General features: G+C 39.1%; 1 protein-coding gene across 4 annotated transcripts in view; it reads left to right on the top strand.

Annotated features, from left to right (window-relative positions):
• Positions 1–23,801, top strand: part of GRHL2 (grainyhead like transcription factor 2) — a 244,470-nt gene that overhangs the window by 119,528 nt on the left and 101,141 nt on the right. For all 4 annotated transcript variants that reach the window (XM_037802653.1, XM_037802650.1, XM_037802651.1 and 1 more), the window contains exons 8-9: positions 647–741; positions 18,632–18,790. In XM_037802653.1, coding sequence (XP_037658581.1) covers positions 647–741; positions 18,632–18,790 — 254 coding nt within the window. The remainder of the gene's footprint in view (positions 1–646; positions 742–18,631; positions 18,791–23,801) is intronic.

Raw genomic sequence — 23,801 nt, forward strand, 5'->3', positions numbered from 1 at the left:
GCTAGTACGCCTGCAAATCAACCCAACATATTTCATAAGAATACAGATCAAGCACATTGATTACTATTGCCTCTGTGGGGGAGAAGAATGGAGATGAAAAAAATAACATTACAGAAATAAAGAAGTAAAACAGGAGAGGGCCTTGGCTGGACAGGTGTTGATAGATAATGGTCCAAGTATGATTAACTCAACTGTCCATATCTAAATCCAGAAAGAAGTTTAAAAACAAAAAAACAAGACAACAACAACAATAAGCTCTCCTGCAGTTTCCTGGAATTTCTTTACAAAAGTTTTGATGACACTGCCTGATTGATAAACAGAATATTCTATTCTACAATAAAAATTCTACAATAAAAATTGAAGTGTCAGGAAAGTGAGTAAGAGCAAGAGTAGGTGACAGGGGAACTTGAGAGATTAAAGAAAAAAACTTTAATAGTTTTATAAACATAGATAAAAAATGAAATTAATAAACAAATCAGTTAAGGACATTGCTTTACTTAAATTTATTCCTTTAATAGCAGCACATGCTTGCATCCTTATAGTGTAAATATTAGTAAAAGAATCAATTTACCCACTGGAAAATGACAGTTCAGTATACCTCACAGAGTAGCATTTACTCTTTAAAACTTTCTTTTTTATGTTACAGCTGATTATAAGGAAAGCTTTAATACGATTGGAAACATTGAAGAGATTGCATATAATGCCGTCTCCTTCACCTGGGATGTGAATGAAGAGGCAAAGGTAAGTGAAAAAATACCCTGGATTCATTGCTCATACGTTTTAAATAACTGCCCATTCTCCGCAGATGACTCTTTTTACAGAAGCCTCCAAAGGTAGGGAAGGATCTGTTAACCTGAGCCAGGAATAGAGGAAATGAACCAATTATCCTTGTTTAGAAGCCAGATACATTCAATTACTTATGGTTAAATTGCCTTTTGCAGGTAAGGGAGAAAAGGGTGTGTGCCTGCTCCCCTGTGGCCTCTCACAGAATGGGCCAAGCAGCATATCCCTCCCAAATCCTCCAGGCCCCCAGTTCCCACTAGGGCCATGCAAGGCTGGGCCAGAAAAGCTTTTCTAACTGCCCTGCAAATTCCTGCTGCTTTCGGAGGCAGGAAGGGGCTCGGCGCTGATGTCTTCTAGGTAAGCAACCAAGCAGGCCTCCTGACCCAGCCTGACTTCAAGGCTTAAGCTTGGGGTGTTAGGGGGGTGTAGGAAGCAGGACTACAGATCTCAGTGCTTCTGAGCCTGTCTTCCATGTTGGCTGTGTAAGCTTCTCCTATTTCTGCCAGCATGGTTAGGAAATACAAAGGTAAAATCTCTGGCGAGGTGTCCTGAGAGCCGTCCCACCATGAAACTAAGTGGCTTGGATAAGAAAGTAGGCTCACTGATACCCAGAATTGCCTTCTAGCCACGAGTTTCTTTGATTTTATGAAAACTAAACCATTTTGCTATGCACATTCTTCTCTCTGTATTCCTTACTTTCTGAGCCTTGATCCTTATTTTACACTTAAGGGAAGGTTCCAGATGAAATCTAAACTTGTTTTCTGCTTCAGTTATGCCCCATCTAGGAGGGTGTTAGAACACTTTGTCTTCACACCAATGAAAAGGTCAATGTAAACAACTTTGTTCAATGCTTTATTGTCTGTTAGCAGGGGGAAGGTTGGGTGAGAAAGGAAACTGGTTGGGATTTTGCAGGCATGGCTTACAAAAGAAAATGAATTGCTCAGTGTCTCATTTCACTCATGTTTGTATAAAACAATGTGAAAGAAATTGGCTTCACGCCCAAGAAAGGTGACCCAGATGGGCAAGCAGCAAGAGAGTGCTAGAGTAGCTGGGAGAATGTTCCAGTGTCTTAGAGCATTGAGGCAACTTCTTGCCTCTGTCCCTCCAACAGGACAGAGTAGGCCCCACACAGAACCATTGGGAAAGTTTGTCTCTGGAGCCCACTCCTCCTCATCTAAAGTTCCTTATCCAGGCCATGTGTTGTCAGTCCTTTATGAATCTCCTCAGCTCCCTAAATTCTGTTCTCCCTGCCCCTTCACTTCCCCATGCACACCACATCTCACCTTGCTCAGCTCTTTGTATCTTTCCTATGCTCCTGCCTAACTTCAGTCAGTTTTTTCCCCTTCTCTTTGTGCCTCACTCTCTCAGAGGCTCGTTTACTGGGCTAGTGACTTAGGAGGCATTCTGTGCTGTGGATGCAGTGCTGGGACCTGGATTGGAATCCTTAGCGAGTCATCTCACCTGTCTGTGGCTCAGTTCCCTCTTTAAAAACAAAACTAAAAGCAAAAAGCTTTTCCAAATGTCTCTGTAACAAGCTTCACGAAGGGGCTCTGATGTGTGTGATGCAGGCTGTGGGGAGGGAGGCCGATGACAGCAGTGTGGCTGAGAGGGGGGGCTTCCTCAGAGCCTGGGAGGAGAAGGGGGTCCTGCAATTGGAAGTGCTTTGTCAACCTTAAAGCATGAGCTGTAGTCATCATCGTCAGTCATAACCGTCATTTTCATTATCATGCAGTTTGAGGTAGCTTTAGCAGGTAATAGTATTAACTGTGTTTCAGTTGGGACCTTTTAAAGAAAAATGCATAAACCTGATGGGGAGGCTTCTAACCATGCACAGTTCAGGCTCTGGAGTAGTTAATTTGGGGTTGAGTTGCCCTTTCGGCCAGTTCAGACCATGGCTCACTTTTCTCGTTTAAATGTGTATGTATGTGTGTGTTGTATCAGGCAAACAAGTTTAAGCTCACAAACGCTTTGACAACTGGCAGTGGAATATATTTTATATTTGCTTTTTGTGGATTGTTTCTCTAACATGTGTTTTTTGTGGCTATTATTTGGTTGTTGCAATTGTATGCAGTCCAAGTTAGTCAATAAGTAATAAAACCATTTCCCCCAAAACACTGGAAGGGCATTTAAGGAAAACTATCCAAGTTAAATCCATTTCATTAGGGAAACTGAGAGGACTTTTTTCTTTTTTGATCTACAGAGCCAAAGGCACTTCTTTTAGATAGTATTGATTTTTATAATAAGCAGACTGCAAAAAACAAAATTTCATGGTAGTTGAAAAAGAGGCTTTCAACAAAACAAGAAGTAGAGGGCATCCCTCTCATGCTGGAATGGCTTGTGATTTTCATGTTGTGGCATTCTTAGGAACAGCGTTTTTGTTCTCTAAATCCTATTGGCAACATCCACAGAGACATCTTTTGCAGGCCTCAAGGGTGGGGCCCCATTTTGTGTCCCGGTATTAGGATTTGTGTAGCTGAAGGGCACAAACTTGTGCCCCGCAGCCTTCATTCGGTCTGCAGAACATATGCATGTGTGTGTCGTGCATGTATATATTTAGGTTAAAATTTTTAAAAATTTTGTCCACATTTAATAATTAGGAGATTACTTTTTTAAAATCCCCAGGTAGATTCTGGCACCTGTAGATTCAGATGTCTGTGCTTGGTTCTTGTGAGGTACTGGCTGCTCTGTTTAATGCTCTCTCTCTCTCTTGTTTTCTTCATTGCGGAACTTTTCCTGCCTGTCCCTGGTGGATGTTGGAGTTTTCATGCCCAACTGCACCTCTTTCCAGACAGCTGACCATGTGGTTTAGATCTTCATTGGCTGTCAGTGCTGGGGAAAGTAGTGCCATGATGGAGGTGGAAATGGTGGGAAATCTCCCCGCCATGTGACTGAGGGGAGTTGGGTGAAGCACCCAGCACTCAGCAGCGTTCCCTGTTCTCCGGCCGGTCCTCCGAGCGTAACGGTGGCAGCTGACCCGTGTTTCCAGGTTGACTTTTGCCAACACTGTTGGTTGCTGCTGTGACAGGCTTTTAATGCCGACAATGGTGGTAAATCTTTGTCTTTGTAGGTGGATTTTATGTTTACACAAAATATCAGAAAGCACTTGGATGCAAATGTGAATACATGTCAACAAGTTAGATAATTCCACTTTAGGGTTAAAAATGAGATTTTTGGACAAGATTTTGTAAACCTTTGTGGTTTCAGAAGGCACTGCAAGTATGCTTTGAGCCATAGCAGCAGCATTTCACAAAGCTGTGTGTCTCCCCAAGATGACTATGGTGAAGGACAACTTTTATTTGGATATTTAATTTTTGACATATTTGTTTTTTAAAAAAAGACTAGTACTTAGTAGTCTTACCACATATGTATAATCAAGAACTGATGATAAGGCTTATGGATTTTTCCAGAGTGCCTTTTTATTGCTTTCTTTTTTGGTGACTTACATTTTATTTTTCCCTCTCGGTTAGCCAAAAACAGAAGAAAGGAAAGGACGTGTAACTCTAATCATTTAGTTTAAATTAATTACAGGAAAAAGTATGGCCAGAGAAGGTGTTAAAACTATTAGTCAAAATGAAGTTTGGGGATTAATTCCAGATTTCAGTAGTCTCAATTGCAGGGTGATTCTGGCAGAATTGTTACAGAGGGCTTCCACCCATAACTGGTTTTACTGGTTGTGCCAGAGTGTCTTTCTGCACAATGACACAAGCAGAGCAGAAATAGTCTCTAGCAGGACACTCTTTTCCCCTCAGGGTCTGTGCAGTCTGGAAGCCCATGTGATGTGAACCTGTGTCCCTGGGTGCCTGAGAATGACTCAGTGACATCTGGTTGGGGGAGGTTCTGAGCTTGGAAATTGGTGGGGGATGGGGCATGGGTGAAGCAGAAGAAGGAACCGGAGTTGAGAGAACCAGGAACTTGTCCTGCCACCGGAATAGCCGGCTTTGTGACCTCACCCCTCTGGGCATCGGTTTCCTCAGCTATAAAACGGGGTGGGGTGGAGTAGGGCTGACAGATAGGCTCGTCCATCTGATTCCAGTGGGAGAACTGCAGTGCCACATTCTCTCACAAGATTCCTATTTTGAAAGAAAGCCATTTGAATTTTTTTCTTTCTCCCCCTTAGCCAAACTCTGGTACCTAAAAAGTAGATTGTTGGCCACTAATCCTGGAGATGACGAATTCCCACGCAAGACCCTATTGAACTATCGGAGAGCTGTGAGCTCAGATCTCTGGCACCAAGCTCTGTCTCTCAGCGATGACATCACCCCCAGAGCAGGAAGGCAGCAAACCCTAATTATAGGCTCCCCTTTCTCCCAGATTTCTAAGGAGATTCTTGATACTGGGACCCTTAGTTTTGGCCAATGCCATTTTCTTCATTCACTATGATTTCAAGATTAAACCAATCTTTGTGTGCCACAAAGGAGAATTACTTGAGCCTTAAGATGTTACATAGTGCTTTGGGCTAACTTTGGGGAACAAGCTTCCTCTGTGTCTTTTCACGAGAACCCCAATACCAATTTCCCCCATTTCTATGCTTCCCTTTTCCTGTGGTTTATAGACTACCCTACATGAAGGAGGCATTTTCCGTGAACCCTTTTTTAGTCTCTCTGCAGCCCATCCTTTCTGAGCTATCTTCATTCATTGAAAGTATTTCTTCTCCTTTGCTGCTACCACTGCTAAACAAGCAGACAAAAAAAATCATGACTGCTCCATCCTTCTGTCTCTATGATTTAAAAAAAATATATATATCATAATTCAGTAATCTAAAACACTGTCTCCCCTCTTTTATTTCCTTTCTCCTTTCCATCTGGCGCCTCTGCTTGTGCAGTCGGAGATAATTTACCCTCTTGCAGGAAGGGACTTCAAGGCATTGTCTAGACTAGTCGTCCGCTTTGTAAGATCAGAAGTCAAAGTTCTTGCTGCATTTGGGGTCAGGGGAAGAACTCTCAGACAGGAAGTTGTTGCAATTTTAGGGAGGGCTGAGGACACAAATAAGGCACATATTATCATCTCTGCTAATACATTTTTGTGGTGAGGTTTTGGGTGAGCAGGGAGGGGGTGGGGTGGGACCAGAGAGGCCTAGAGATGTTGTGGATAATTTTCCTGTGCATTTCAGAGTATGATTCCACTGTACGTTAACTTTCTTCATACCAGGCACTGCAAAGTTAGGCAAAGGGAAAAGGTTGACTTTGAACCAGGTCCCTCTGAGTCTAGAGTCTGTGCTCTCAATCACTATGCCTCCCTCAAGAGGGAGATCCCCAATTTTTTCTTTAGACCAAAGCATTCTATGCTCTTCCTTCTCAAAAAAATCTATAGGGCATAGCCTGTTGGGTCCAGGAAAAAATACAAGCGACCAGCTCTATTTCCATGGGCAAAGCAGTTCATTCAAGTCACCTTGCTTTTGCCTGCTCCCCTTCACACTCCAGGCAAAGATGGGCTTGCTGGTCCAACATGTCTAGCATGTAGGTTTCTCCCTATTCATGTCTTTTGTTGCTCTAGGACATTACCTGTTCACATGGTGCATATCATTGGCCAGAATGGGTATGAGAGTGAGGACGGTTTGAGATTGCTTGCTCTCATCAACTGAATGTGTGTGTGGAGTAGACTATTAGTAATCTCATTTGCATAATAATTGCCTTGCTCTGTAATGTTGAACTCAGATATATCAATGTTTTCTTCTCTGTACTTTTATGCATTTATTCTCCATTTTCCCTGTCTCTAGCTCCTTTCCTGGGGATCCTGAATTTCATCTTCTTGCTCATTTACATTATTTCTCTGTGCGTTTCTTGTATACTTTTTTCTGTTATGAATAGTAAAGACTCTTCCTTACTATCTTTTTTTTTTTTTTTTTTTTTTGCAAAACCATGCAAGAAGCACAGATTAAAAAGATAAAATGAAATCCAAAGTAGGAATGAGGATTATCAGAGAAGATGAAGGTTGCAGAAGACACACAGTAACTATCTATGTGGGAAACTTTACTAAATCATAATAAGCAAAATCCCACTTTTACCAAGCTGGTAAATCAGAAGTGAATATTACACATAAGCAATGTTCATTTTATAGGTGGATTCCTCTAAATCTGTGGCCCTTTGGATGCTTTAAATTAACTGGATTTGCAAAGGGTTCATGTTTCATTTTTGAAACTGTAAGGAAATGCAGGGGTGGTCATGTTGATATTTCTTCTGGCCCTATTTCTCTTCCTGTTTTGCCTTCTTTATTGCTCCATGTCTGATTTTCTTCTGAAACCAAGGATATATTATCATCTAGGACTGAACCCATTCCAACAGATGGAAATACTGGTGCACTAAGCTGAGTCATCAGGCAGAGAAGGAAAACAAAAGTGAAAGTTGGGAGTAAAAGGTTCCCATCTGTATTTGTAAATCTACCCTGAAGGAAGGGTGGATTTCTTGCCCCAGTACTGACCTGCAGCTGCTGTGGACGCGAGGGTCCATTTGCTGTGAGCCGTGTCATGGTGGCTGCCTCTGTCTTACTTCATGTCATGAGATACAACGAGAGCATCATATGGGGTGACTTAGGGTTTTCCTATAAAATCCAGTTCTCTTCCTTTTCTTATTATATGGGTCAATGATTTCTTCTCTGGTGCTGTTGCTTAAAGGAGCAACTAGTGGTCAGCAAGCCAAGCCTATCCTGTTGTTCCCTCAGCTGCCAACAGATAGGAAAACAGCCTCTCTGTCCCCATTATCTCAATTTGAAAGGCAGAATGGTAGAAATGGCAGTGCTTTGACCATCACCTGCCTGTGAGAAAAGTGTAAATTGAAGAAACTATAGGACTTCTAACCGTGTTGTACGCTGCAAATTATTCAGCCTCTTTGTGGTGGAAAATAAGGTTTTACTAATTAAAGGGCTGGCTTGAAATTCAATACCAAATCATGGTGGATCCCTGAAGTTGTCCCCAGTGTGTGATTTTTCTCTCTCTCCCACTCCCTCTCTCTCTTTCCCTACCCCAACATTTCTTATCTTCTAAAATGTTTAATTTAATAAATTTGTGTTGGGGCCCCGCTATGTGCCGAGTACAGGGCATTAGATTAAAGTTTTGGGAATCTTGGTGAATCACGCTTTCCTAGGGGATGTTTCTAAATGGATAACATTCTCTTTTTGCCAAACTCCAGTGCTGGGCACCGAGGTTTAAGAAAAGATATGTAAATATTGATTTTCAGGATGAAAAGGAAAACCAAAGGAGTGAACAAAGGAGCCATGCTCTAGTTCCTCCTGGGTTCTTGGCCTCTCTCACTTCACCCTGGAATGGGCTGGTGCCTTTGGCTGGGATCTCCTTCCACTTACAAGATGGTCTAGGATGACATAGAGTTGATAGATACTGCTGATTTAAAAGGTTACTCACAAACTTTTGTGGTGAAGTTGGGCCTGATCTTAAACAGGTCACCTTTTAGAAGGTTGGGGAATATTGTAGGGCAGTGCCATGATCTCAAAAGTAAAGTGTGGATGGGAGGATGAGAACTCCTGGGAGAGGTCTTGAAAGGTTGAGATATACAGGGAATAAGGACAAATGGCATTTTTATGTGTTTACTGGGGTGTGGTGTTGGTGAAGAAACTTTTAAAAGGGAAAGGTAAACATTTGCTGGAGACTTTGGTATTGAACTTAAACAAAGCCATGCCTTTGTTCCAGTTTTATAAGGCAATAGATGGCAGGAGAAGCTGTAAACTGGAGTTAATTTACATTTAGGAGGAGTAGTCTTTGGAACCCATCTCATGAAGATATTAACAGCTTGATGTTTTGTTAGAATGTGGAGTGTCCATGGTTTCTGGCCCAAATTCTGCTTGAGGATCTGTAACTAACACTTATGAACTGTTGTATGTGTGCAGAAAATTGGAATACAGACTTGACTTCACAGAAAGACGGTGTGTGTGTATGTGCAATGGCTAATATTTGTTTGGTGATTACCATACACCAGGCGCTCTGCCAGACACTTTCTAAACATTTCACAATATTTATGTTGTTAAGTGGACATTAGTTTTCATTTAACATGAGGAATCGTAAGCCCAGAGAGGTTAGCTAGCTCACCTAAGGTTGCACAGCCAACGCAAGGCAGATCTGGAATTCCAGCCCTGGACTGTGTGATTCTGAAGCATGTGCTCTTTCCATACTGCCCCTTTACACTGGGGGGGATCTAGTAGTTGTACTTTCTGCAGTATCTCTGACAAGGACACTGTCATGGCTTCCAAGCAGTGTGCCCGGAAGCAGTGGGGACTCAGACAGATTAGATAGGCCATAGTCCTTGTTCGTGGAGAGCTCTTTGGCTAAACAGGGAACTGAGGCATAAGTGTAAATAACAATAATACGAAGTAGAAGGTGACAGCGATCCTAATGAAGATACAAGTTAGTGGTAGGAGAATTCCAAAGAGAGAGATAATTCTTTTTTATTTTTAAATTTACCCCCACTTTTTATTTGGAAAAATTTCAAATGCAGTGTTTAAAAAACAATACAGCTATCATCATATACCTTTTAACTATGTTAATTTGTTTGCATGTAACCACATTTTCTTTTTCTTCTCTCTTTTTGCATACACACACATTCACACACACACTGTCACACACATCCACACATATACTCACACATGTACACACTTGCACATGCATACACTTGCACGCATTCACACACACTCACACAGACTTGTTTTGCATGTAACCTGCTGCCATCATGCACTTCTAAATCCTTCAGCATGTGGAGAGAGATCACCCTTCTGTAGGATCAGGGAAGACGTGAGGGATGATACGGCATCTGAGCTGCCTCCTAAGGGTTGGGTGGATTCTAGATGTGTAGAGGTTGGAAAAGGAGCATATCAGATGGACAAACTGGGTGTTCAGATGTGCAGGGTGGAAAGCATAAGAATAACAGGGAATTCTGGAATACAGGAAAGGAGTTAGAATCATTTGTAAAGAGGAGGTGATTGAAGCCATGAGAATGGATGAGATTGCTGTGGAGAGAATATGGAGGGGGGCAGAGGGAGTCAAAGATAGGACTAACCCTCTCCATTTAGAGGCAGAGGAAGAAGAGCCAGGGAAGGAAGGGGGGTCGGGAGGGAGAGTATAGAGAAGAAGGGGTGGGGGAGGAAGAGGAGTCAAAGGAGGAGATGGCCAGTGAAATCGGATGCTGTAGGCAGTAGTTCTTCCAAGCGTGGTCTTATGAAGCAGCATCAGCACCACCTTAGGAACTTGTTAGGAATGCAGATTCTTGGACCGCACCCCTGAACTACTGAATCAGAAGCTTTGGGCTTAGGGCCAGATGTCTCGGTGATTCCGATGTGCACAGAGTCTGAGGACTCCTCCTTGTGAGGATGCTGCTGGGAAAACTGACTTGAAAGAAATCAATTTCAGTAGAATGGCAAAGTCAGAAGTCAGATTAAAAATAGTGACACCACCTGTACATTGCCAGTAATTTATATGTACACGTGTACAAAAAACATGTAGAAAGATATTCACTACAACAGTATTTATAAGATTGAATAGCCTGGGAACAGCCTAATGTTAAGGAAATTGTTACTCCCATATTTCATGGCTGTCTGATTGATGCATAGACACACACACACACACACACACACACACACAGACCACTTATATTGAGAGAGAAAGTGTGAGTGCAATAAATTCAAATTTTAATTGTGAATAAAGCAAGATGCAGAACTCTGTTTACTATGCTATGATTTGTGTGAAAATGAAAAGGATATGCATTTTCATAGCATATTTCTAGATACCCGAGAAACTTTGAAGGATAATGAAGAAACTCAAACTGTTGGTTGGCTCCAGAACAAAAGTGTATTCGGTTTTAGGGATAATTTTCACTATGTACCCTTTTGTGCCTTTTAAATTTTATACCATATTCTGGTATTACAAACTCAAATTAAACATGAACAGAAAGTGTTTAAAATAACAACAAATGATCAAAAAGTTGCGTATGTTTTTCAGCCTATGTTTAAATTCCTCCTCTGACTGGGAACTCTTTATTTCATGAAGCATCAATCCATTGTTAAACAGTGTCAGAATTCTTCCTTATCCTTGTGTGATTTTTTTAAATTCAATTTTATTGAGATATATTCACATACCATGCAGTCATACAAAGTGTACAATCAATTGTTCACAGTACCATTATATACTTGTGTGTTCACGTGTTGTTTTATAAGACCTGTTCAAATGACAGAATGGGGGAAATGCTGGGATCTGCAAGGCAGTAAAGGCTTCTATGAGAGATTTCTCCTGACCATCTCTCCCCTACAATGCTTTTGACTCCATTCCTCCAAAAACGCTGGGGAAAGACAATGTTTTTCTTTTTTTAAAAAATGAAATCATCATAGTTAAATATCTGTTTTTATCAAATTAATGTGAATCAAAACTAATCTACCCTTGAATAGTTGAGATAGCGTCACAAAATGCCCTGAGAATCTGGTTAGGAAAATATTTTAGTAATCCAATTAAAGGAAGGAGGGCTTGACCCTCGGAGCTGTTGGATACTAAGAAGGGAGCCTTGCAGGTGTGTTAAGGAGCTAAATGGATAGGGTCATGTTGACTGATGGGTGTGCAGGTGAGGTCGAGTTTGGAGTCAGATAAGATGACCAGCTGGGAGACTGGGTATCTGAGAAGATGGAGATCATGGTGATGGTAATACAATTCCTTAGATTTTCATGGCATTTTACGGTTTAAAAATGCGATCTTACTCAAGTGACTCAGTACAAAGGTAGGGATTATTACACCTAGTTAGAAGATGAGGAAAGTGAAGCCCAGAAAGGTTAAGTGACTTTCTAAGACTATAGTACTGGGATTTGCTCTAGGTGCATCATCATTTGGAGCCTCTCAGTACATTTCAGAGAAAGCTCTGTCTTCCTTCCTGTCACAAAATTTACTGGTGAGTTGATTCTATTTGCTCACTGCTTCTGAAGCTCTGCACTCTCAAGCTCCTCCTCTCCATGGCCTCTTATACTCTTCTCTTATCGTGTTTACACCCACTCCATCTTGGACAAACACCTCTGCTTGGCCCTGCTGCCCACCACCCTTCCTCCTTTCCCTGCCTGGCTTCCCAGCTGAGATGCTTCCTACTTTCGTCTCCTCTTTCACTTGCCCCAGCAATCTAGCTTCCCTTCCTTCCCTCCTCTAGTCTGACCTCTGTAAGGGGTGCAGAGCCTCCTTACGGATGGCCTTTTCTCAGTCCTTGTTCTTGTGCTCTCTGTAACTTGTAGGTTGGGTACTGTCCTTCCTGCCTTTGGCCTCCGTGATCCACACTTGACCTCATCAAGTATTCGTTTCTCCATCACAGTGATATGACTGTCTTGGTTTGCCACTTCCTTGCCAACCCCCACCCTCTTTAAAGCTCTTCCTTCACCTCCCCAACACAAGCTCTCCTCTCCCATTGGGCTGGTCTTCTCACCATTTTCAGAGTCAGCATGTGCTTTCTTCTCCTTCATTTCTCTGTCTCCTAACTCAGGACTGCTATAGAAAATCTTCTCTGGCTACCTGTCGACCTTTCCTTTTCTTCAAGTTCTTACCACAGCTGTAGTCTGGATCATCCGACTTAATAGCTAATTGTGTACCTTCCACAACAGTGGAAACTGTTGTGAACCCCCTTTCTTTGAGTGCAGGGCTCTGCCAAAGATATCTGTATCTTCCATAGCATCTAGAAAATGCTGAATATGTAGTTGTTACTCAGTCCATGTTTGTTGATTGATAGATAGGTAGATAGCATTTCTTGAAGGATGAGTGTAGTCAGAGCAAGTAACTCTGCTGTGTTATCCTGGCAACTTGAGCTGCTCAGATCAATCTCAGCTTCTAGCCTGTGCTGCTCACTAAACAACAGCATGCATAAAGGGGGAAATGTGAATTTTTAAAAGTAGTTTATGTTCTCTTAGTTTATTCAACAAATATTTATTGAGTGTCTACTATGGGCCTGGCACTGGGAACAGAGTGAGCTTGAGGTAGACAAGTACCTTCCTCCCGTGGAGCTTACAACCTCCCAGAGCAGACAAGTAATTAAGCAGTAAATGAATAAACAATAAAATGCATTCAAATAATGTTAAGTGCTATGAAGAGAATAGGAAAGAGCGATGTGATAGAGTTTGCTGAGCGTGTGGGATAAAGTGGGGGAAGGAGGCAACTCTAGAGCAGGTGATCAAGGTTGATATTTTTGAGGTGCTGACAGTGGACTGTCTGAATGTGGTGATTGGGGGAAAAGCACAGGGACACAGGGGCAGCAGATAGCAGAGGCTCTGAAGTGGGAACAGCCTTGGCATGTTCTGGAAACAAAAATTGAGCTAAAAAATGTGTGAAACTATGGTAGAATGTATAAGTAAATCAAATGTGTGTGTGTGTATACATACATACCCAAGGTATCTTCAGGGGTAAGTGAAGAAATATGTTATAAAGTTTTAAATCATTCCCTAAAAGTTCTGTGTAAATGGAAACTTCAGAAAATCCAGTAGTTTCTTAAATAAATCCTCGACTAAATAGCAGACCTCCTGGGGAAGGGGGTCCCTTGTTCTTTGTCCCCAGCTCCTGGTTTAATGCTGGACACAGAGAGAAGATTCCTGATAGACGTTTGATGGATTAATGTATGGAAGAAATGAATGAATGCCTAGGACAGAGATTTCATATTTAATGTCACCTACTTGTAGTCAGTCTTTTTGTCTCAATTTGCAGTGCATCTGCACCCAAATAGAATCATATGAAAATGAAAGAAAAATGATGAAATATTAGAAAACGGCCTGTAAGGTCTTAAATAATTCCAAGAACCAAGAAGAGAACAGAATAGGGAAATTGGCAAGAACAAACTTATGTATTTATATATATTTTGTGTGTGTGTGAAGGGAGAATGTGTTCTAGAGTTAAAATTATTATTTCAAGTTGTATACTTTGTTCTTATACAAGTAATTTGGAGGCTAATGCAAATGTAATTTCTTGGAAAAGAGGTCTTTACAGCCCCAAACCATCAGGAAAAAAATTACTTTCTCCGTCTTTAATCAGAGGGAACTTCTTGAAAGTGTGAAATACAGTTGTTAAAAGAGGAAAATAAATACATTATATCAAATCATGGAATTTTATGATTTTCTCATTCCCAAATTCCTTTCTAAATCAAAGGCAATCCCATTTATTTTAATGGTAAATGCTCATAAAAATGTTATGAGTTAAGAATCAAGTTAATATAGCAATTCCAAAGCTCATTTATCTGTATACTATATGTGTACTGCAAAAATGAAAGGTATTCTAACTTGGGAAAAATCACTTGTCTTGTGTAGGAACCACAGAATGGGAATTACCATTCCTGTATAACAAATGACTTTATTAAAAATGTCAAATGTCAGGAGACTGCCTCAATTTTTTGAAGAGGTCTTGGTACATTTAGAAACAGCCTTTCTATCTGAATTAATCTTTGAAAGAATGACAGAATTAAAATTGTATGTTATGTGCCTGAAAACACCCGACTTAGTATTTTTCCAAAAAAATAAGTAATGCACTCGCAAAATTATAGGAAAAGAAGTAGCTGAAGTTTTGAAAATATCATACAGACATGTAACATTCATAACTCTGGGTGACAGCACAGTTGTTCATGGCATTTAGACCCTCTTTACGTACTCAGACTCCTACTGAAGTCAAAAAGAACTTTCTGTACTTGATATTTTGTTGAACATTTGGTGGGGGAAATCAGACCTTTTCCCTAAGCCTCTTTAATACACATTTACAAACACGTGCTTTGTAGATAAATTTCCAAGAAATTTGCTCTCACATTTGCCTGCTGTGCATGGAGCTGGGACATGGTTGGGTTTGCAAGATGAAACAAATTAAGGCTTATCAGTTTCCAGGCTGAGGTTTTAGTTAATGTCCTTCCATACTTTCCCAACCCTCTTAACTGCAGTTAAAGTTCAACCACTTGTGTTTCGAGTGCAGCACAGCGAGACTGTGATTGATACCATCAGGCACTGAAACTCTGCTTTGCTACTTGGTCAGGCTGCCAGGCAAGAGGAAAGTGGTGCCAACCCTATTATAAAATCCCTGCCTATTCTGGTAACTTTGGGAGCTGCCAACACAATGTAAAAGAGAAGCAGATTCTCATGTTGTTTGCTTTCTATGGAGTATGGAATCAAAGAGAGCTCATTGGACCTTCCAAGAAGGACTCTGTTTCTATTGAAAGTCTCTTGTCTAAGTGTCTCCTGGTGGAGTCTACAGTGTACTACCTTCATTTGACTTTTAATGACCATCTCTACTGGGTGACTGATTTTTATAGCTCTTCCAAGGAGGATTTAGTCTATTTATTATAGTATATTGCCAGTAGGCATCTGTTATTTCAGTGGTTCTGTCTTACTCAAGTGGCCTTTGTAAATATACACAATCTATCACTCCAGCTCTTTTAGTTGAGACTTGGAGCTAACAAGGCCATAATTAATACCGCTTCCTGCCTGCCTGAGTGTACGTCCACTGTGAGTGATGTATGATAAATCCGTAAGCCAACTATGAATCCAATAGTCGAGGAAATATCCATGAAACTATTCTTCTTCTGGCTTCCGCTGCACTAGGCAGGCTTTATGAAAGAGTGGAAAAAAACCAGTCTGGGTTGAGGCCCCTGTGGATTACAGCCACTAACAGGCAGATTTCCATATGAAAAGCATTGCCAAAGTCATGGATAACTGCATAGCTGACTGGAATCATCGTTTGATTTGCTGATACAAAGCTGTGTTTGTACCTTCTGGTCAACATAACCACATTGTCGGTATAAACAATAACAATAAAAGAAGTTGAGAGTCCCTAGAAAAGCATACCTTTTTTTTTTTAAACCTAAAGATGAGTGTTTGCTGAAGCTGTTGTAGTCTTTAGGGTGCCATCACACTGTTTCTTCCCATCAAGCCTCTGACTTTTGTGATTGCAGGGACAATAACCGGTGCTTCTCTTGATAGTGTCCAGCAAGTCCCAGGAACTTGTTGCATGAATGAATGCTGAATAAACATTCTCTGCAGTTAGTGCATCTCCAGGAGCAGTAGACAGCATTTTCTGCTTTATGTGACTTTGGTGGGCCAAATAGTTTTACTTTGGAAGTTCAGTGGGAGACTCAGGCATAGCATATTGTTTCTTTGACTCTATTACTCAGTTCCCCTGAAAGACCTGACATTTGTGCCTTAAGTTGTTCTCTTTTTCTTTGTCATTCCTCACTAATGAACAAGTAGTTATGGAATCCCTGCTCTGAGCCCAGCACCTGTGTGGGTTTTGTATTTCATTAGTGATCTCTGAAGTTCCATGCTCTGATCTGTCTTCTTGTAGCCTCTCTATGCATCTCTCTTTGGGAAAGCCTTGACTGCTCTTTATTGGTTATTGTTGAGTACTCATATCTTCCCTATGGAGTGTCAGCAACATGAGGTGAGGGTTTGGCTTTCTTCTCTATTCCCAGCATCTAACATTGTGTTTGACGCATTGTGGGCTTGTAGAATGGATGAATGAACAAATGCATTAAATGATTAAGTGAATGAAATGATGCGTCCATGGTTGGCTCTTTAGGCGCTTGTTTTCAGGTTGTGGCTGGAAATGTGGTTGTTGTCATCAGTATGTCACTCAGACCTGCCTGCCTGTCGGCTGTTGCTGTGGTGCCTTGCTAATGCCGCTCTCATCACTGAGTGAGGAGTCGAAAATAAAGAAAAATGATCTTTATAGAGATATAGCACTAAAAATGAGATGCCTAGTTGTATAAATTACAAACAAACAAACAAACAAAAACTATACACATTGGACTTGAAATGAATTAGACCAGGTTCGGAGTTAAATAAAAAATTCACATGGCCTATAAATACAGCTCATGGCAGTGGGTCTTTGCTTTCTGCACAGTTGCTCTCTGTGGGGTTGCTAAACATAAAAGGCTTGAGGTTGAGGGTTTGAAGGTGGGACCAAATAAAACAAAGTGTGGATAATAAAGCTGATGAAATGTTTTTAGGAAACATAATTGCACAGTTTAAAAGCATTGAGTAATTTAAAATTTTATTTTAAATAAAATATCACATATGGTATCAAATGAAAATAGTATAGAAGAGTATAACATAGTACCCCTAGTTCTTTTCCCAAAGACCACCTCTTAGTCTTCATGCAGTTGTAAATTAAGGCAATGTACTTGAACCCTTATTCTGTGATAAACTTAAAACAGTATCTACTTATTCCTTTTTAGTTTCTATTGTATTAAAATAGCTAGAAGGAAATACCTGAATCTGTTGGATGGTAATCCAGAAGATTTGATTCTTGATGATAAGTGTATATCTATATAGATTTTATTGTGTGACCATGTGATAGTGAAAACCTGGTGACTGACATTCCCTTTAACCAGTATATGGGCAGATGAGTAATGAAATAATGACAAAAATATATAAATAAAAGGAGGGATAAGAGGTATGGGATTGTTTGAGTGTTCTTTTAAAAAAATTTTTCATATATTTTTTCTTTATTTTGGAGTAATAAAAATGTTTGAAAATTGATTGTGGTGATGAATGCACAACTATATGATGATACTGTGAGCCATTGATTGTATACTTTGAATGGATTATATGATGTGTGAGTATATCTCAATAAAATTGCATTAAAAAAAAACAATATCTACTGACGCTCATATACTTTGTAAAATGAGAATAAATTTAGCTCACTCCACATAAGTGTTCAGAAAATGGATAGCTAGCTAGCTAGATAGACGGAATGATACAGCAAATGTGGCAAAATGTTAATATTGGTGGATCTGGGTATCTGGGTGGGGGATATGTTGGAGTTCTCTGTATGAGGTTTATATTATTTTTGCAACTATCCTGTAAATTTGAAAGTATTTCAAAATGAAAGGTTTTTAAAAAATGAAAAAGAATTAGTTCACTCATGCTCCTCCTTTGAGTCCTCCCAATATTTTATAATTAAATAATTATTTTTAGTTTTTCTGTTGGTCAGTGCTGTAATCTTTAGTAGTTTCTTGAATTTCCATTTTTTGGTATTCATATAATTCTACTGTATCTCCTGATGCCGTATTGTGAGATGAGAATGCTGAAGCCTTTACTATACTTCTTCTCCCTGCTGCTTCCTATCTTACCTTCACCGGCTCAACTTTTACTTTCTCCCTAACAAGGAGGTATGTTAGCATTTACATTCTGTCCTGCAGGGAGGAATCTTGAAGATGATTTAAAGGGGAAATTGGGAACTGAAGACATTAAGTGACTTCCTAAGGTCCCTTAGCCGGTTAGTGTTAGAGCCAGGACTAGGAGCCGGGGCTTTGACTCCAGCCTGGTGGGCTTTCTACTGAGGCACTCATTGATTATTCACCAGAGGTTTATTGAATGCCTGTTTTCTGTCAGGCACTGTACCAGGTAAAAGTATTACAAAAATAATTTAAAAAGCCCCGAAGTTCATACTTCATGGTCAAGTAGGAGAGAGAGATGTGTAATCAACTAACCTGGCTTCATTGCAGTAATGGGCAAGGGAAGGCGTCATCTAAATTTTTTTTTCTTATCCTGCAGATCAGAGTTTAGAGAATTGAGATAACTATTAGAAGTGACAACTTGAGTATGTTGAGAAGATAGTACTTTACACAGGTTTTAAAAAATTAGTAAGAATTTGCTGATATACTTTAAGGAAAGTAATTTAAATTGTCAGCTTCAAGATCAAAAGTGAAAGCAAAAACCTTATAAATTTACCATTGTAAGTTACATAAAATATGTCTTGTTTTATGCACTTAACATATTTTTGTGTGAGAGTATCTGTATATTCTCCAGCTGTCCTTACAGATTTGTCTGGTATTCTCATTTCAGGTCTAAGGCAGTTGGATTTTTTGCAGATTCTTTCATGGTGACTTGTGAATTTTCTCCTTTCTCTCTCTGTCCTCTTCAGATTTTCATCACTGTGAATTGCCTGAGCACAGATTTCTCCTCCCAGAAAGGGGTGAAAGGACTGCCTTTGATGATTCAGATTGACACATACAGTTATAATAATCGTAGCAATAAACCCATTCATAGAGCTTATTGCCAGATCAAGGTCTTCTGTGACAAGGTGAGTAAAGATGACAGTTTGTCATAAAGTTATCTTTGTTATTAGATATAATTTTTGATAACACCCCCTTGTCATCTTCTGTAGTCTGGTGTTAAAATAATGACCTTATCAATCACAGTGGGAGTGGCACTCCATTATTCTCAATTTCTGTTAGGTATCTAGGGAATCATCAGTCAACTGTTATGTTGTCTTTGTAATTTTTACCACTGATTTAATGACTGATTGACAGGACTGTGGTATGAGTCTGATTCAACTGTATGGCTGAAATAACAGATTAATAGTTTGTACTGGTATAGAGCCTGACCTATAACTCAGAAGATTATGGGTTAATTGAGATCTCATATAGGACATTTGGAATGGAAATATCACCTTCAAAATAAGTTCATCAGTAAATTTGCACTCAGGTGGTGGTATAGTTTTTTAATCTCTCTGAGTCCTACCAAAAAAAACACAGAACAATTAGAACAGCAAAACTTAAATCCCATGATTATGACAAGATGTCCCCACATCCCAAATACAAGTGGAGCATAATCAACCTGTGATATCAGCATCTTTGAAGGTGAAAGTAGAAGGAAAACAATGGAGCCACTTGATGAAAGAACAGGAACGCTACAGACTTTTCTAAAGGTACTCACCAGAGAGTAAAGTGGCATCTGAGAACAGCTGTGACACTGTGGTGGTTAGGCACAGGTTCTGCAGACTCCAGTTTGCCAAAAATGACCAACATAAAGGAAAAACAATCAAATCCCATGAAGTCTCTTGAAAATAAAAAAGTAAGACCAGGCTGACATGTGGACAATGGATGCCAGAAAGACATGTCCACGAAACAGGTGAAAACTGTAGCCTAATGTTTCAGAATTAGTTAAAAGGAATTAAGAAAATAAAAAGTTATGAAGATCAATGTAAAACAAATTTTGAATACTCATAAATGTGTTGTCTGGAGAATGGAATGATTTGAAAAGAGATTTTTTAGAAATCAGGAAAGAACTTAGAAATAAAAGATTAAAATGATTCAGAAGTAAAGACTACACTAGAAGCAACACAAAAGTGAATAATCATAATAGGTAATGCCTTAAAAGAATTACAAGTTGGAAAGGAGCAAAATTTTAAAAATCAGAACAAATGTAGAAAGAGATGAGAGAGAAAATATACATATAGAAGAAAGGTAAAGAAGATCCTATATGTGTGTATATATATATACACACACATACATAAATAATAGGAATCTTTGAGGAAGAAAACCGTAACAATGGAACAGAACAAATGATAAAAATGATAAAACAGGAAAACTTGAAATACAAAGACCTGCTATTGAAAGGACCCACTACATACATGGCAAAATTGATCCAAGACAGCTAATAGCAAAAGTTAAGCAACTGGACTTTTAAAAAAGAAAAATATCCTTTAGGCATTTAGGTAAAAATAATCCTAAATTATTTTTAAGGAAAGAAAAACCAGATTATCACCACCTTTCAGCAACAACACTGTGTCAGAAGACAATGGTATTTAAGATAATCAAGTAAAGAAAAAGTGGGCCAACGTTTTTATATGCAGGCAAATTGACTTTCAAGTATAAAGGCTGCAGAAAAAAATGTTTTAAACAAGCAAAATTCCTTCTTGGAGAATCTATTAGAGAACAAACTTAAGACAAGCAATTGGACTGTAGAGGCACTGATGTAAGAACTGCTTGTAAGCATTAAATAGATATTTACCCATAGATTAATTCTAAATGATGGGGGAGACAGTACAGGCAATATCTTCTGACAATGTAGGCAGAGTGCAAATATAAAAAAAGTGGGGCAAATGGGAGGGTATATGAAAAATAGAATAAGCTGGCAATTGCTTAAAGGTACCGGAGTAAATGGATATTACTTCAGATTAGATGCTGGGGGAGAGGAGGGAAAGGAGCATGAGAGGTGAGTCACTTGTATCAAAGGTCTGTTGTGCCATTAAGATGTCTGTGAGTTCTAGCTTAACAATGATAGAGCCACTTTTTTATAGAGCCAGAATTTGGAAAGTGAATCTCATACTGTAAACTTTATCCTACAATAATAATAGTTCCCATTTTTTAGCACTTATCACAACTTTTCTAAACACTTTGCATACCTTGTTCATTCCATCCTCACAACATTCCATAACATTACTGTTAAGTCTGTTTTACACATTAGGAAACAAGGCCCAGAGAGAAGAACTAACTTGCCCGGGGTCACAGGCCTGGGACTGGAACCCGAGTTATCTGAATGCCGCATCCACGCACACGTGACCACTGAGCTTTAAAGCAGTTGCCATTATGGATGGCTGAGCCTGGCTAGCGCCACGGTTAGGAAGTTGGGAAAGTATATAAAAAAAAGAAAAGTAAAAGGAAAGAAAAGTAAGAAGAAAGTATGTAGTAGCTGAAAACAGAAGCAATTCACAGAAGAAATGACCATGTGTAGGGAGAAAGGGGCTCCTGGGAGCAGAGAGCAGTGGCTGAAAGCAGAGTTGGTCATCAGAGGGGAAAAAGGAAAATGCACTAACTCAAACTGCACAGGGGTTTAGGCACATTCAAGCCATAAATATTCCCCAAAGCTCAGTAGCCTTTCAGGTCATAATGATTGCCGTTAGCACCAGTTGTCCAGTTGTCAGAGCAACACAGCAGTCTGAGGGACACTTGGGCAATCTCCATGATAGAGAAGCCATTAAGCCGATGTACAAAGTCATTGTGTAGACAAGAAAACAGTGGGTCAGAGAGCATAAGGAACTTGCTCAGAATTACACAGTGGAAAATTTTCACTGGATGCTAATACAGGTCTGATTCCAAAACTCACACTCCTTAAATTGGTAAATAACTTTATGCACAAAATACCAAAATGACAACAGACAATTCAAAATCTCAACAAAGAGCCAAGGTAGCCTTTCAAAATAACAACAAAAAAATCAGTTTATAACTTTAATTCAGTATATTGAACATTAAGAAAACAATATTTTCAAACAATGTACAACATGGATATTTTAAAGTACAAATGGGCAAGCATTTAAGATCATTTAAATACACCTGTCTTTGAAGTCCCTTACTTTATTCCAGAGATTTCATGGGGATTGTACGATCTCCCTCCATGAATCTACTTCTTGAAACTAGGGAGTAGGTTAGAGGTGAGAGAAATGATGAGGGAAGGATGGGATAGAGGAACTGAGCAAGTCATTTGCCTCTACTTTGGTAGTTGGAATTGCAAGTGGAAAAAGAGGGCTTCAGTGTTGCCCTGATTCTGGAGTGAATGGAGAGTATTGTATTGTTGTTTGCCTTTGTCCTAAAATAAGAGGGACTGTAAGAAGCTAAGGTACATAAAATGATGGATTACCTTTTATTTGAAAATGTTTTTGTAAATTTTCTTTTCATTATAAATTTGTAAATTTTCATCTCCACTAAAAGGGAGAGGGTGAAAAAGAGAAATATTAAGGGTATATAAAAATTTAAGTCATGCTGAGAGAGTAATGTTTAATAAGGAAAGAAATTGACAAAGAACCATAATACATACTTGAGTGTGCATGTTTGTGAATACATATGGAACCCAGAAAGAATCATGTTAGACACTTTGCCAATCAGAAAAACAGGTGGCACTTCCGATATCTCCTATTTTAAACATCAGTGTAATAAATATCATTGCTAACTAGAAGAAAACAGAAAGTGGGTAAATTATCAGTATGGAATCCAAGTAACTGTAAAGAATTCTAGTGGGGTGTTATTTACAGAGCCTGATGTTGGGGATCAGGTGAGGAGTCAGGAAATTCTTAAGGAGGAAATCTCGTGGGGCAAGCCAGGTTGATTACTGTTCATTTCTCTAACAAGCTAGGCACAAAATCTTTTGTAATTTGTCATCATTTTTGCAACTCTAATTTTGTAACTCAGTCAAAGCTCACTCTTGGGAGATGAAAAAGGGAAGCAAAAGTTTAATTTTTGCTCTCTTCAAGTAGGAGTATAAATGCAAATGCTTAATTTGAATTATTATCTAAAGCAAAAGAACTATTCCATTTTAAAACTCTAAGTTTTCCAGTCACAGCCCAGAGAACTAAACAGATGGAATTCTACAATATTTATAGTTCTCCAGTTTAATGTCTAATTAATATACCTGTGAAATTGTAGATGAAAATAAAGGCCTTCTCTAAGGTTCTCTTTTTTTTTTTTTTTTGGTATTCTGATATTCCTATTGAAAGGCATTTCTTTATGCATTTTTAAAACATAAAATTTCAGGATATATCTGTGTATCCATATTGTTGCCTATATCTGTATCTATATACCTATATTTAATTATTTCCATAGTCTTCCATAAAAAACAAGAATTGTGCAAGCAGAAACTATGTATCATATAAAATTTGAGAAATAAAACCATGTTCTTAAAATAAGCTTAGGAAGAACAATATAAATATCTAATAAGAAACCAAGATAGCCATTACCTTTCAAGATGTAGCAAAAAGATCACAGGAAATATTCAGATATAGTTTTCAAATTTAACATTTCATAGTGAACATTTAGGTGGGGCAATGATTTTTAAATTATAAATTTGGTATTTATAACAAATTATACTCTTTTGGAAGAACTAGACTTTTTTTCACTTTAATAAGAGTGGGAAGAATATTTTCTAGAAGCTTTAGGTCATAAATAGTCATAAGAGGCTAATTTTATCATAAGAGGGAAGGTCATGTTCAAGGGAAGATGTTTCCATTTTAATTGAATGTATATAAGCTTTCTTGAGTCGTCATGAAATCAAAAGCTTTATTTTAGAAATGAGAACTGTAGAGTATTTGGATACTGTCAGAATTGTTTTGCTGTGCTAATAACTGGGCATGGCAGGAAATTTCTTATATAGATGTGGTACCAAGACTATGCTTTATAGAGAGCTACTCTGTTTTATGTTAATCTATTGGGTTTGGAGTATCAAAAAAAAAAAAGTCTATAAGGTAATAAGCAAGTGACTTTATTTCCTAAAAATCTCTATTGGACATATGTAAATTTTGAAAAAGATTAATTTCGGAC

The sequence above is a fragment of the Choloepus didactylus genome, chromosome 14, assembly GCF_015220235.1.
Source record: "Choloepus didactylus isolate mChoDid1 chromosome 14, mChoDid1.pri, whole genome shotgun sequence".
NCBI lineage: Eukaryota > Metazoa > Chordata > Mammalia > Pilosa > Megalonychidae > Choloepus > Choloepus didactylus.